Source organism: Cherax quadricarinatus, chromosome 12 (genome assembly GCF_038502225.1).
Source record: "Cherax quadricarinatus isolate ZL_2023a chromosome 12, ASM3850222v1, whole genome shotgun sequence".
Taxonomy (NCBI): Eukaryota; Metazoa; Arthropoda; class Malacostraca; order Decapoda; family Parastacidae; genus Cherax; species Cherax quadricarinatus.
This window is the reverse complement of record NC_091303.1, coordinates 46966871-46983841: the sequence shown is the minus strand read 5'-3', so window position 1 is coordinate 46983841 and position 16971 is coordinate 46966871. Positions and strand designations below refer to the sequence as shown.

General features: G+C 43.7%; 1 protein-coding gene across 2 annotated transcripts in view; it reads right to left on the bottom strand.

Annotated features, from left to right (window-relative positions):
* The window catches only part of LOC128686549 (carboxypeptidase B), a 107336-nt gene that overhangs the window by 69745 nt on the left and 20620 nt on the right, over nt 1-16971 (bottom strand). For both annotated transcript variants that reach the window (XM_070084343.1, XM_070084344.1), the window contains one exon: nt 3281-3464. In XM_070084343.1, the coding sequence (XP_069940444.1) occupies nt 3281-3464 (184 nt within the window). The remainder of the gene's footprint in view (nt 1-3280; nt 3465-16971) is intronic.

Sequence of the window (16971 nt, the reverse complement as noted above, 5' to 3'; positions counted from 1 at the left end):
ATGAGTTTGGCCCTGGGGCAGAGTGCATGGGCATGTCATTTATCGCCTGTTCGAAGTCATTTGGCGTCAGGATAACATTGGATAGGCTTGTGTTAACCAAATTCTGTGGCTCTCTCATAAAAAATTCATTTTGATCTTCGACTCTCAGTCTGGTTAGCGGCTTGCTAAAAACTGAGTCATGTTGGGACTTGAGTAGCTCACTTATTTCCTTGCTGTCATCTGTGTAGGACCCATCTTGTTTAAGTAGGGGTCCAATACTGGACGTTGTTCTCAACTTTGGTTTGGCATAGGAGAAGAAATACTTTGGGTTTCTTTCGATTTCATTTATGGCTTTTAGTTCTTCCCGCGATTCCTGACTCCTATAAGATTCCTTTAGCTTAAGTTCGATGCTTACTATTTCTCTGACCAGTGTCTCCCTACGCATTTCAGATATATTGACCTCTTTTAGCTGCTCTGTTATTCTTTTCCGTCGCCTGTAAAGGGAGCGCCTGTCTCTTTCTATTTTACATCTACTCCTCCTTTTTCTTAGAGGAATAAGCCTTGTGCATACATCGAGTGCCACCGAGTTAATCTGTTCTAGGCATAAGTTGGGGTCTCTGTTGCTTATATCGGTTAGGACTTGGTTTACTTGGTCCCACTTTATGTTTTTGTTATTGAAGTTGAATTTGGTGAATGCTCCCTCGTGACTGGTCTCATTATGTCGGTCTGGGGCTCCACGCATACATGTCTGAACCTCAATTATTTTGTGATCTGAGTATATTGTTTTTGATATGGTGACATTTCTTATCAGATCATCATTGTTAGTGAAGATGAGGTCTAGTGTATTCTCCAGTCTAGTAGGCTCTATTATTTGCTGGTTTAAATTGAATTTTGTGCAGAGATTTAAAAGCTCGTGTGAGTGTGAGTTTTCATCAGAGCTGCCTCCTGGTGTTATTACTGCAACAATATTATTTGCTATATTCCTCCATTTTAGGTGCCTTAAGTTGAAATCCCCCAGGAGCAAGATGTTGGGTGCAGGAGTTGGAAGATTTTCCAGACAGTGGTCAATTTTTAACAGCTGTTCCTGGAATTGCTGGGATGTTGCATCCGGAGGCTTGTAGACTACCACAACGACTAGGTTTTGGTTCTCGACCTTTAGTGCTAAAACTTCCACTGCATCATTTGAGGCATTAAGCAGTTCTGTGCAAACAAGTGACTCTGCAATGTTCAGGCCAACCTCCCCCCGTTTTGCCTGTTCACTCTGTCACATCTGTATAGGTTGTAACCTGGGATCCATATTTCGTTGTCCAAGTGATCCTTTATATGGGTTTCAGTGAAAGCCGCGAACATTGTCTTTGCCTCTGCAAGCAGTCCACGGATGAAAGGTATTTTGTTGTTTGTTGCTGGCTTTAGACCCTGTATATTTGCAAAGAAGAATGTCATCGGACTGGTGGTATTGTTGGTACAAGGGGGAGGGGGATTTTTTTTCCGGCATTAGTATCTGTATCTGTTGGTTTGGAGTGGAGGCCATCGACTGTGGTTCCACTCCAGGAATGACTGGATTTGGTGTACGATTTCTGCCATTTCCTGCCAGTTTTTTTTTCCTTCCTGGCACTTAAAAACCTCTCCCTCTTGAGTGGCTGTGGCTACCCAGGTTTTCCCATGGCCTGGATGTTTTGTATCTTTTTGTCCCCTTTAGATGGTGTGCCTGGCAATTTAAGTTATAGCAGTCTTTCCTGTACTGAAGAGGTACACATTTCAGGGTGAAAAAGCTTACAGGAAGGGAGTTTGCATTTTCCTGTTGTCATATGGGCATGGCATTTTCTAGGGTGGTCATAGTTGCACGTCCCGTCTGTTTTTCCAGATTTCCCATGCCTGCAGATACCAAGTGCATAGTATGTGCACAGGCTTGGTTTCCGTTTGCCTTGGGTTTCTGTGACTGTATTCCCTGTTGGTGCATGTTTCCCTGTCTTATTCCTATCCTCCCTAGCACCAACAATGGAGCTCCCACCAGTTGTTTTCGGTAATATATCCTCACTGTTGCTAGTGGAGTCCTCTTGTTTGCTATTTCCTGTGGTATTTCTAGTTTGCAATATTGGTTTTATCTTATCTTTGACTACACTTGTTTCCCCACTACGGCTCCTGTCCCCTATGAGGTCATTTATATGTATTCCTTCCTGCGTATAATTCCCGACTACCAATGAGAAAATGGTTTTGGAAATCGCAGAGGTGTTGTGGGTACAATCCGCCTGTCTGCCCTTGTCTAGAGCTGGTTGAAGCACTGTCTGCTCTCTAGTGGCTTCTATTCTACCTTGCTTACCGTGGAGTGCACTGATACCTATTGTTGTACATAGCGTATATAGTGTACATACTTCTGTTCTTACTTGGTGAAGGATAATACAAGTCAAAAGTTTTTGCTGTGTTTATTTTGCTCTCTTTACACCCGAGATAACAGGCCTTTGAATTCCTGGGTTGTAATAATAATAATAATAATAATAATAATAATAATAATAATAATAATAATAATAATAATAATAATAATAATAATAATAATAATAATAATATCAGGCCAAGCTGACATCAATGACATACTACTACATAGAAAGCCCCTTGTTATGCAGAGCATTTCGGGCAAATTAGGTCAGTTTTGTCCCAGGATGCGACCCACACCAGTCGACTAACTCCCAGGTACTCATTTTACTGATAAGAATAACATAAGAATGGAGGAACACTGCAGAAGGCCTACCGGCCCATAAAAGGCAGGTCCTTATCAAAACGACCTCTACCCAAAGCTACCCAAGAATTTTGGTATATTAATTGATGGGTGAACACAGACAACTGGTGTAAAGAAACACGCCCAATGTTTCTACCCTCGCTGGGAATCGAGCCTAGACCCTCGCCGTGTGAAGCGAGAGTTTTAGCCACCAGGCCACTGGGCACCAGCACCATCAGTAATTATGGAATATCTGTCACCCATGGGGCTAGTATGGGACGACTTCCACCCACTGAATAGTTGTGGGGTGGCTTCCTCATATTAAATGGGTATAGGGTGACTCACCCAAATAAGTAGCCTAGTTGATCAGGCCCTGATCCATCGGGATGCCTGGTCATGGACCGGGCCGCGGGGGCGTTGATCCCCGGAATAACCTCCAGGTAACCAGGTGACTGCCGTCCACAAGATAGTTATGGTATGACTATTGCTCACAAGTGAATATGGGGTGACTATAACCCACAGCATAGGTATGAGGCGACTACTGCCCACAGGACGGGCAAAGAGGTATGATAAATCCACTACACTAACCTAACGTTGCGGCGGTTCTTGCGCCAGAGTGGGTCGCTGGTGATAGAGTACTCATAGCCGTCAGGGTTGGTGGCCGGGGCAATGATGAAGGTGACGTGTTTTAGGAGAAGCTTTCCTGTGTCTGCCAACTGCTGCGCCAGGTATGTTGCTACTGCAGACGACGTCCACTCCCGTGCATGTGCTCCTGTAGGTGTGTGGCTGATGTTACTTTAATAATGTGAAAAACATCGGAAGATGTGACCTACAGTGGAAGGTGTATGGGTGATGTTACTGCACGTTGACCTGCACGGGAAAGTATGACCCATAACAAAGATGTGACCTACAATGTGTCACATACAGAGAAAGTGTGATCTTAAAAAAAACAAAACAAAAAAAAAGAAAGGTGACCTGCAAGGATAGAGTGGCTTTTAGGGAAGATGGGTGATTGTACTGCACCGCGACCTGTAGACAAAGATGTGACCTGCGAGGATAGGTGTGACATGCAAAGGAAGGTGTGGGTAATGGGTCTGCATTACATACTGATAGAAACAGGTTAAATTTAAAGTGGTTGATCCATGACAACAGTCCTGCTGAGACAGTACTATAAGAAACATCATTCTGTCTGCTCATACTATTCAGAGAGGCACTCCGAGGATAACGTGGAATGTGTCAGGACAAGCTTTTACCAAAAATCTACGGCCACCAAGGACTTAGTGCACTGATTTTCTAGTGACTTTCTTGACACGGGTCAGGATTGCTTTTTAGAATAGTTTGTGACAAAACCAACTAGAGGAAACAATCTGCTTGACTTAGTTCTTGCCAACAAAGAGTCACTAATTAATAATCTTGAGGTTAATGATGAGCTTGGGGAAAGTGATCACAAATCATGGAATTACCCAGATAACTGCAATCAAATCTGTCCCAGACTTTCGCTTGGCCGATTTCATGGGACTGAGAAATTACCTGGGTGGGCTAAATTGGGATGTCCTGACTATGGGTCAGGTAGGTGATCTTGGTTGCCAATATAACGTTTTTCAGAGCATAGTTCTAACTGCCCAGACAACTTTTGTTCCGAGTAGGGAAATTAGATCTAACAAAAATGATCACAAATGGATGAACAATAGATTAAAACATCTCATTGGTCAAAAGAGAGGCATATATAGGCATATCAAAAGAGGGGAAGAGCAGTTAAGAAATCAATATATTCGATTAAAGAGAGAGATAAAAAAAAAAAGGAATAAGAAAAGCAGAGAGGAATTATGAGGCTAAGGGCGCAAGGGATTCAAAGACTAACCCAAAAGGGATCTTTCAGAAGTAAGATTAGGGACAAGACAGGCCCACTTAAGAGTAACTTTGGTCAGATCATTGACAGTGATAAGGATATGTGTGAAATTCTCAATACTTCCTCTCAGTTTTTACCGAGGAAAATACTAGCGAAATTCCTGAAATAATAGATTAGGTAGAACAGGACGATAATAAACTATGCACGATTGCTGTAACTAGTAACATGGTCCTCAGACAAATAGAGAAATTAAAACTTCACAAATCCCCAGGCTCTGATGAACTGTTTGCAAGGGCGTTAAAGGAGTGTAAACAGGAACTTAGCATACCTTTGGCTAATCTTTTCAACCTGTCACTACAAACTGGCATAGTACCTGATAAGTGGAAAATGGGAACTGTAATACCCATTTAAAAGGCAGGTGACAGGTCCTTAGCTTCGAACTATAGACCAATAAGCCTTACCTCCATAGTGGGAAGATCTATGGAATCAACAATTGCCGAAACAAGTTGTAGCCATCTTGATAGGCATAAATTGATTATTGAATCTCAATCCGGTTTTACAAAGGGGCGTTCCTGTCTTACGAATTTACTAACTTTTTTCACTAAGGTGTTTGAGGAGGTAGATCATGGTAATGAATGTGATATTGTGTATATGGACTTCAGTAAGGCTTTTGACAGAGTTCCACATCAGAAGCTATTGAGGAAACTAAAGGCACACGGAATAGGAGGAGAAATTTTTTTCCTGTGTAGAAGCATGGCTGACAAATAGGCAGCAGAGAGTTTGCATAAATGGGGAGAAATCGGAATGGGGGCACGTCACAAGCGGTGTTCCTCAGGGGTCAGTGTTGGGCCTGTTGTTGTTCACAATTTACATAAACGACATAGATGAGGGAATAAATAGCGACATAAGCTTAGCTCATCTATCTTATTTCTTAGACTCCTACTATTTGTATAGTATACCTTAAGGGAGCTAGTCACTCGTTGCCCTCTATTATCTCTCACTGTTTGTTGATCAATTGATTTGCCATTACTAGAAACTTTATTTTGAATAATGTCTTTTAAACATATCCCTGAGGAATCCCGGTAATAACTGCTGTTTTTAACCCTAATGCTGCAGCCTGATTGTTTGGGTTCCCGCTTTTGCTTTTACCTTAAATTCATTTGTTTAGTAAGCTTTCTCAACTTATTTATCTCAGTCTAAAACTTTTCCTTATTCTAAGAAAATTTTTTTTATAAAACCTTTCCCAATCATTAACTTTTCTTTTGCACACCTCTCCACTCTTTTACCTCTCTTTTACTCTCCATGTATATACTCCGCCCTCCGTATATCACTTCTACTTTGTGGAAATCTTTCGTAGACCAATTTTCTCTCCTTTTCCACTTTCTTTGCCTCGTCATTCCACCAATCACTCCTCGTTCCTCCCACACCCACTCTCCTAGACTCGCAAACTTCCTGCTGCACACTCTAACAGCGCAGCATCTACCTCATACCTCCTCCACTCCCTCCTCATAACCTACGCTCTCTCAAGCTCATCTTTCTCCCAGTAGTTGCCTATATCTTTCCCAAACTATCTTCTTTAACACACTACCTCACGATTGTGAGAGTTACTCATACACTCACACACATAATACACACAAACACACTCACACACAAACAGGAGAGTACACAGGCACACACACATGCACAGACACTACACACAAGTGCCTCTGACAACCAGTAACACGCCAAGAAATAAGTAATGACATTATCACCTCAAATAAATTAAATTACACAATATTTAAGTTTTCTGTGTTATATAAAACCCACTGTCCAATATACTAAACATAATCATTACATTACAAAAAAATTTAGGAAAAGTATCGGTATAGAACTTAAGAAATTGTCTAGATAAATCTTATCAAAGGTCTCCTGCACTTGTCAGTTGTTCCACAAGCCTTCCCAGGGTTGAGAAATTTGAAGCCCATCGATTAAAACATTCTGAAGATATACACGATAAACTTGGAGGAAGTAGATAAGAATATTATAGGTAACAATGTGGCAGCTCTGCCACAGAGTTTTTAAGGTACCAATCTCAGTAAAATTAAAAATATTTTTAATATTTTTCAGTTTTCCTTCTCGCATTTATTTTCTTTTTAACATATTCTGCAACCCTAAAAGTCTTATTTAATGAAAAAAAAATCAATAAAATTTGACACTAAAACGTCCAAGTGCGGTCAAAAATATTTCCGCTCAAGATACACTAACGCTTAAGTTTGAAGCCAACCAGACAAAACATTCTCAAGAAATTAATAGAAGTCAATTCATTTAATAAATTGGGCAATTTGAAATTTACAAAACTCAAAGTGAAGGCAAAATTTTCTTTCTATAAAAGTCGTCAACATTGAAAGTTTGAAACCTATCAGAAAGGACATTCTCCAGTACTTGCTCTGAATCTGATGATTCCGAGTACTGTGTTTTTTTAACAATTTCTTTAAAATTTTGAAGTTGCCCATAAATATTGCTAAGTTATATGGAGTTTTCTTTCTTGTGGAATGTATCTAAGTAAATATTTTGAAGCTGATAAGACGAGGTTTTCTTCAAGCACTGAGTGGAGATCAATAACATTATTTATTTAATAAAACTGGCAAATTGGGACTAATGCAGCACAATAATAATACAAACTTTACTTCCAGGAAAATACAACCAGGATGAAATTTTGAAGCTAATCAGGAGGCAAACTTCAGTTATCACATTCATTCCAATCAATATATATATATATATATATATATATATATATATATATATATATATATATATATATATATATATATATATATATATATATATATATATATATATATATATATATATATATATATATATAAGTGAACAGTATTTAGATAAGGCTAAATAGGTCTTTGTGGCATTTATGGATTTGGAAAAGGCGTATGACAGGGTGGATAGGGGGGCAATGTGGCAGATGTTGCAAGTGTATGGTGTAGGAGGTAGGTTACTGAAAGCAGTGAAGAGTTTTTACGAGGATAGTGAGGCTCAAGTTAGAGTATGTAGGAGAGAGGGAGATTATTTCCCAGTAAAAGTAGGCCTTAGACAAGGATGTGTGATGTCACCGTGGTTGTTTAATATATTTATAGATGGGGTTGTAAGAGAAGTAAATGCGAGGGTCTTGGCAAGAGGCGTGGAGTTAAAAGATAAAGAATCACACATAAAGTGGGAGTTGTCACAGCTGCTCTTTGCTGATGACACTGTGCTCTTGGGAGATTCTGAAGAGAAGCTGCAGAGATTGGTGGATGAATTTGGTAGGGTGTGCAAAAGAAGAAAATTAAAAGTGAATACAGGAAAGAGTAAGGTTATGAGGATAACAAAAATATTAGGTGATGAAATATTGGATATCAGATTGGAGGGAGCGAGTATGGAGGAGGTGAATGTATTCAGATATTTGGGAGTGGACGTGTCAGCTGATGGGTCTATGAAAAATGAGGTGAATCATAGAATTGATGAGGGGAAAAGGGTGAGTGGTGCACTTAGGAGTCACTGGAGACAAAGAACTTTGTCCTTGGAGGCAAAGAGGGGAATGTATGAGAGTATAGTTTTACCAATGCTCTTATATGGGTGTGAAGCATGGGTGATGAATGTTGCAGTGAGGAGAAGGCTGGAGGCAGTGGAGATGTCATGTCTGAGGGCAATGTGTGGTGTGAATATAATGCAGAGAATTCGTAGTTTGGAAGTTAGGAGGAGGTGTGGGATTACCAAAACTGTTGTCCAGAGGGCTGAAGAAGGGTTGTTGAGGTGGTTCGGACATGTAGAGAGAATGGAGCGAAACAGAATGACTTCAAGAGTGTATCAGTCTGTAGTGGAAGGAAGGCGGGGTAGGGGTCGGCCTAGGAAGGGTTGGAGGGAGGGGGTAAAGGAGGTTTTGTGTGCGAGGGGCTTGGACTTCCAGCAGGCATGCGTGAGCGTGTTTGATAGGAGTGAATGGAGACAAATGGTTTTTAATACTTGACGTGCTGTTGGAGTGTGAGCAAAGTAACATTTATGAAGGGATTCAGGGAAACCGGCAGGCCGGACTTGAGTCCTGGAGATGGGAAGTACAGTGCCTGCACTCTGAAGGAGGGGTGTTAATGTTGCAGTTTAAAAACTGTAGTGTAAAGCACCCTTCTGGCAAGACAGTGATGGAGTGAATGATGGTGAAAGTTTTTCTTTTTCGGGCCACCCTGCCTTGGTGGGAATCGGCCGGTGTGATAATAAATAAATAATAAATGTATATATATATATATATATATTATATATATGTATATATATATATATGTATATATATGTATATGTATATATATATATATATATGTATATATATATATGTATATATATATATATATATATATATATGTCGTGCCGAATATGTAAAACTGGTCAATTAGTAAGAACTCATTTAAAATTAAGTCCTTTCTAAAATTTTCTCTTATACGTTTAAAGATATATTTTTTTCATTAATGTTAATGTAAAAAATTGTAATTTTGCACCAAAAGAATCTTAGAAAACTTACTTAACCTTATTATAACAAGAACAATTTATTTTAGCCTAACCCAACTAAATATATTTTAGATTTGTTTACAATAATTTAATACTAAACAAACACACTGAAATATATTTTTTTCGTTAGGTTCAGAATGATTTTGGCAAAATTATTGCATACACAAATTTTCACTTGTGCTATATGGCAAGATGAACGTTGCTATTTAAGCCAAGATCGCAAGTTCTGCTTATTCGGCACGACATATATATATTTCTTTCAACACATCGGCCATATCCCACCGAGGCAGGGTGGCCCAAAAGGAAAAACGAAAGTTTCTCCTTTTACATTTAGTAATATATACAGGAGAAGGGGTTACTAGCGCCTTGCTCCCGGCATTTTAGTTGCCTCTTACAACACGCATGGCGTACGGAGGAAGAATTCTGTTCCACTATATATATATATATATATATATATATATATATATATATATATATATATATATATATATATATATATATATATATATATATATATATATATATATATATATATATATATATATATATATATATATATATATATATATATAATAGCTAAATTCAAATCCAAATACCTACCTCAACCTCTTACAGTGATAAACATCTACAGAGTACCACAGTCAAATATTAGCCATTTTAGTGAAAACCTAGGAAGTATGATAACTGATGCACGCATGAACAAAAATCACTTACTACTCACAGGAGACTTCAGTATAAATCTCCTGCAAGACCAGGACCCACACGTTACTGAATTCACAAAAACTATGAGTAACTGCTTGTTGCTACCAACAGTAACAAAACCTACAAGAATTATAGAGACTAGTGTTTCCCAATTAGACCACATCTGGACCAACACCATATCCCCTTTAAAATCAGGCATAATCACAGACAACACCACAGACCACTACCCTACCTTCCTCATAACCAATCTAGGTAAATTACCCCAAAATAACCTTCAGACTTCATAATGAGGCAGCCATTAATAACTTCACAACAGCAATGACAAACATCGACTGGCAAACTGAGCTAGAAATCTATGCAGATACTGATGAATGTATTAATAATTTTCTAAAAAAGACCCAATACCTCTATAACAAGCATTACAATAAAAAAAAAAAAAAACTAAACAGATGACAGCTAAGAGACTGAACAGTCCCTGGCTAACACCCAGTATCCTCAAATCCATAAATACAAAACACCTATATGAAAAACAGTACAGAATGGGTCACATAACCAGAGACCAAACAAAACGTTACTCGTCAATCCTAACCAGCCTGATAAGAAGGGCAAAAGAATTGTATTATGAGAACAGATTATCCAACTTAAAAGGTGATATAAAAAAAACCCTGCAAAAGCCTATTTGAAATTCTAGGAACAAAAAAAGATATCAAGAAACAGAGCAATCAAACTAATAAAACTAGATGAACCACCACTCCCACCGACTGAAACAGCAGACACAATGTTCTCTTCTCCACCATAGGAAAAAACATGATAAAATCCAAAGCTCAAACACCCACCTAATGGCTACCTCACTGGCACCTACCCGAACATACTGTTCCTAGCTCCAACACTGGCACCTACCCGAACATACTGTTCCTAGCTCCAACACTGGCACCTACCCGAACATACTGTTCCTAGCTCCAACACTGGCACCTACCTGAACATACTGTTCCTAGCTCCAACACTGGCACCTACCCGAACATACTGTTCCTAGCTCCAACACTGGCACCTACCCGAACATACTGTTCCTAGCTCCAACACTGGCACCTACCCGAACATACTGTTCCTAGCTCCAACACTGGCACCTACCCGAACATACTGTTCCTAGCTCCAACACTGGCACCTACCCGAACATACTGTTCCTAGCTCCAACACTGGCACCTACCCGAACACACTGTTCCTAGCTCCAACACTGGCACCTACCCGAACATACTGTTCCTAGCTCCAACACTGGCACCTACCCGAACATACTGTTCCTAGCTCCAACACTGGCACCTACCCGAACATACTGTTCCTAGCTCCAACACTGGCACCTACCCGAACATACTGTTCCTAGCTCCAACACTGGCACCTACCCGAACATACTGTTCCTAGCTCCAACACTGGCACCTACCCGAACACACTGTTCCTAGCTCCAACACTGGCACCTACCCGAACATACTGTTCCTAGCTCCAACACTGGCACCTACCCGAACATACTGTTCCTAGCTCCAACACTGGCACCTACCCGAACATACTGTTCCTAGCTCCAACACTGGCACCTACCCGAACATACTGTTCCTAGCTCCAACACTGGCACCTACCCGAACATACTGTTCCTAGCTCCAACACTGGCACCTACCTGAACATACTGTTCCTAGCTCCAACACTGGCACCTACCCGAACATACTGTTCCTAGCTCCAACACTGGCACCTACCCGAACATACTGTTCCTAGCTCCAACACTGGCACCTACCCGAACATACTGTTCCTAGCTCCAACACTGGCACCTACCCGAACATACTGTTCCTAGCTCTAACACTGGCACCTACCCGAACATACTGTTCCTAGCTCCAACACTGGCACCTACCCGAACATACTGTTCCTAGCTCCAACACTGGCACCTACCCGAACATACTGTTCCTAGCTCCAACACTGGCACCTACCCGAACATACTGTTCCTAGCTCCAACACTGGCACCTACCCGAACATACTGTTCCTAGCTCCAACACTGGCACCTACCCGAACATACTGTTCCTAGCTCCAACACTGGCACCTACCCGAACATACTGTTCCTAGCTCCAACACTGGCACCTACCCGAACATACTGTTCCTAGCTCCAACACTGGCACCTACCCGAACATACTGTTCCTAGCTCCAACACTGGCACCTACTCGAACATACTGTTCCTAGCTCCAACAATGGCACCTACCCGAACACACTGTTCCTAGCTCCAACACTGGCACCTACCCGAACACACTGTTCCTAGCTCCGACCAACACTGGCACCTACCCGAACACACTGTTCCTAGCTCCGACCAACACTGGCACCTACCCGAACACACTGTTTCTAGCTCCGACCAACACTGGCACCTACCCGAACACACTGTTCCTAGCTCCGACCAACACTGGCACCTACCCGAACACACTGTTCCTAGCTCCGACCAACACTGGCACCTACCCGAACACACTGTTCCTAGCTCCGACCAACACTGGCACCTACCCGAACACACTGTTCCTAGCTCCGACCAACACTGGCACCTACCCAAACACACTGTTCCTAGCTCCGACCAACACTGGCACCTACCCGAACACACTGTTTCTAGCTCCGACCAACACTGGCACCTACCCGAACACACTGTTCCTAGCTCCGACCAACACTGGCACCTACCCGAACACACTGTTTCTAGCTCCGACCAACACTGGCACCTACCCGAACACACTGTTCCTAGCTCCGACCAACACTGGCACCTACCCGAACACACTGTTCCTAGCTCCGACCAACACTGGCACCTACCCGAACACACTGTTTCTAGCTCCGACCAACACTGGCACCTACCCGAACACACCGTTTCTAGCTCCGACCAACACTGGCACCGAACACACTACCCGTTTCTTGCTCCTACCAACACTGGCAACTAACCGAACACACTGTTCCTAGCTCCGACCAACACTGGCACCTACCCGAACACACTGTTCCTAGCTCCGACCAACACTGGCACCTACCCGAACACACTGTTCCTTGCTCCAACCAACACTGGCACCTACCCGAACACACTGTTTCTAGCTCCGACCAACACTGGCACCTACCCAAACACACTGTTCCTAGCTCCGATTAACACTGGCACCTACCCGAACACACTGTTCCTAGCTCCGACCAACACTGGCACCTACCCGAACACACTGTTCCTAGCTCCGACCAACACTGGCACCTACCCGAACACACTGTTCCTAGCTCCAACCAACACTGGCACCTACCCGATCACACTGTTTCTAGCTCCGACCAACACTGGCACCTACCCGAACACACTGTTTCTAGCTCCGACCAACACTGGCACCTAACCGAACACACTGTTCCTAGCTCCGACCAACACTGGCACCTACCCGAACACACTGTTCCTAGCTCCGACCAACACTGGCACCTACCCGAACACACTGGTCCTAGCTCCGACCAACACTGGTACCTACCCAAACACACTGTTCCTAGCTCCGACCAACACTGGCACCTACCCGAACACACTGTTCCTAGCTCCGACCAACACTGGCACCTACCCGAACACACTGTTCCTAGCTCCGACCAACACTGGTACCTACCCAAACACACTGTTTCTAGCTCCGACCAACACTGGCACCTACCCGAACACACTGTTCCTAGCTCCGACCAACACTGGCACCTACCCGAACACACTGTTCCTAGCTCCGACCAACACTGGCACCTACCCGAACACACTGTTTCTAGCTCCGACCAACACTGGCACCTACCCGAACACACTGTTTCTAGCTCCGACCAACACTGGCACCTAACCGAACACACTGTTCCTAGCTCCGACCAACACTGGCACCTACCCGAACACACTGTTCCTAGCTCCGACCAACACTGGCACCTACCCGAACACACTGTTCCTAGCTCCAACCAACACTGGCACCTACCCGATCACACTGTTTCTAGCTCCGACCAACACTGGCACCTACCCGAACACACTGTTTCTAGCTCCGACCAACACTGGCACCTAACCGAACACACTGTTCCTAGCTCCGACCAACACTGGCACCTACCCGAACACACTGTTCCTAGCTCCGACCAACACTGGCACCTACCCGAACACACTGTTCCTAGCTCCGACCAACACTGGCACCTACCCGAACACACTGTTCCTAGCTCCAACCAACACTGGCACCTACCCGAACACACTGTTTCTAGCTCCGACCAACACTGGCACCTAACCGAACACACTGTTCCTAGCTCCGACCAACACTGGCACCTACCCGAACACACTGTTCCTAGCTCCGACCAACACTGGCACCTACCCGAACACACTGTTCTTAGCTCCGACCAACACTGGCACCTACCCGAACACACTGTTCCTAGCTCCGACCAACACTGGCACCTACCCGAACACACTGTTCCTAGCTCCGACCAACACTGGCACCTACCCGAACACACTGTTCCTAGCTCCGACCAACACTGGCACCTACCCGAACACACTGTTCCTAGCTCCGACCAACACTGGCACCTACCCGAACACACTGTTCCTAGCTCCGACCAACACTAGCACCTACCCGAACACACTGTTCCTAGCTCCGACCAACACTGGCACCTACCCGAACACACTGTTCCTAGCTCCGATTAACACTGGCACCTTTCCGAACACACTGTTCCTAGCTCCGACAAACACTGGCACCTACCCAAACACACTGTTCCTAGCTCCGATTAACACTGGCACCTACCCGAACACACTGTTCCTAGCTCCGACGAACACTGGCACCTACCCAAACACACTGTTCCTAGCTCCGACGAACACTGGCACCTACCCAAACACACTGTTCCTAGCTCCGATTAACACTGGCACCTACCCGAACACACTGTTCCTAGCTCCGACGAACACTGGCACCTACCCGAACACACTGTTCCTAGCTCCGACGAACACTGGCACCTACCCGAACACACTGTTCCTAGCTCCGACCAACACTGGCAACTACCCGAACACACTGTTCCTAGCTCCGACCAACACTGGCAACTACCCGAACACACTGTTTCTAGCTCCGACCAACACTGGCACCTACCCGAACACACTGTTTCTAGCTCCGACCAACACTGGCAACTACCCGAACACACTGTTCCTAGCTCCGACCAACACTGGCAACTACCCGAACACACTGTTCCTAGCTCCGACCAACACTGGCACCTACCCGAACACACTGTTCCTAGCTCCGACCAACACTGGCAACTACCCGAACACACTGTTCCTAGCTCCGACCAACACTGGCAACTACCCGAACACACTGTTTCTAGCTCCGACCAACACTGGCAACTACCCGAACACACTGTTCCTAGCTCCGACCAACACTGGCAACTACCCGAACACACTGTTCCTAGCTCCGACCAACACTGGCAACTACCCGAACACACTGTTCCTAGCTCCGACCAACACTGGCAACTACCCGAACACACTGTTCCTAGCTCCGACCAACACTGGCAACTACCCGAACACACTGTTCCTAGCTCCGACCAACACTGGCACCTACCCGAACACACTGTTCCTAGCTCCGACCAACACTGGCACCTACCCGAACACACTGTTCCTAGCTCCGACCAACACTGGCAACTACCCGAACACACTGTTCCTAGCTCCGACCAACACTGGCAACTACCCGAACACACTGTTCCTAGCTTCGACCAACACTGGCAACTACCAGAACACACTGTTCCTAGCTCCGAGTAACACTGGCAACTACCCGAACACACTGTTCCTAGCTCCGACCAACACTGGCAACTACCCGAACACACTGTTCCTAGCTCCGACCAACACTGGCAACTACCCGAACACACTGTTCCTAGCTCCGACCAACACTGGCAACTACCCGAACACACTGTTCCTAGCTCCGACCAACACTGGCAACTACCCGAACACACTGTTCCTAGCTCCGACCAACACTGGCAACTACCCGAACACACTGTTCCTAGCTCCGACCAACACTGGCAACTACCCGAACACACTGTTCCTAGCTCCGACCAACAACGCACTAAAGAACAAGGCAGAAGATTTAAATACCTTAAGATAAGATAAGATAAGATTTCGTTCGGATTTTTAACCCCGGAGGGTTAGCCACCCAGGATAACCCAAGAAAGTCAGTGCGTCATCGAGGACTGTCTAACTTATTTCCATTGGGGTCCTTAATCTTTCCTACAGTTCTCAAAATAGCAAGGGTCACCCTGATTCATAAAGGAGGAGACCAAACAGATCTGAATAACAATAGGCCAATATCCAACTTACCCCTTCTCTCTAAAATCTTTGAAAATTTAATTCATAAGCGAATCTATTCCTACCTCAACTCCCACAACATACTCAACCCGTCAGTTTGGGTTTAGGCCTAATAAAAATACGAATGATGCTATTATACACATGCTGGAACTAATATACACTGCACTCGAGAAAAAAGAAGTCCCACTAGGGATCTTCATTGATTTACGAAAAATTTTTGATACAGTTGACCATGCTTTGTTGCACTTAAAATTATCCCACTGTGGTATAAGAGAGCACTCCCTCAACTACCTAAAGTCATAACTTAGCAACAGAAGCCAATATGTGTACACAATTACTGTTGGTGTCCCACAGGGAAGTGTCGTAGGCCCTCTTCTCTTTCTCATTTACATAAACGACCTACCAAATGCATTGCAACTACTCAAACCCACACAATTTGCAGATGACACTATATACGTCTTCTCTCACCCAAGCACAGTTATACTAGCCAATACTGTAAATACCGAATTACAGAAAATATCTACCTGGATGAGGACTAACAAACTTACACTAAACATTGACAAAACCTACTTCATAAAATTGGTAACAGAACTACAGACGTCCCTCTTAACATCATGATAAATGGATCACCTATCACAAAGCTCACAGAAGGAAAATTCTTAGGAATCCACCTTGATAATAGACTCAAATTTCAAACACATGTACAACAAATTTCCAAGAAAATCTCCAAGACCGTAGGCATACTATCGAAGATACGGTACTATGTTCCACAATCAGCTCTCCTGGCCCTGTATCATTCACTCATTTACCCCTATCTCAACTATGGAATCTGTGCATGGGACTCAGCAACAATAAATCATCTCAGACCATTAATTACCCAACAAAAGGCTGCAGTCAGAACGATAACATATTCCCACTCCA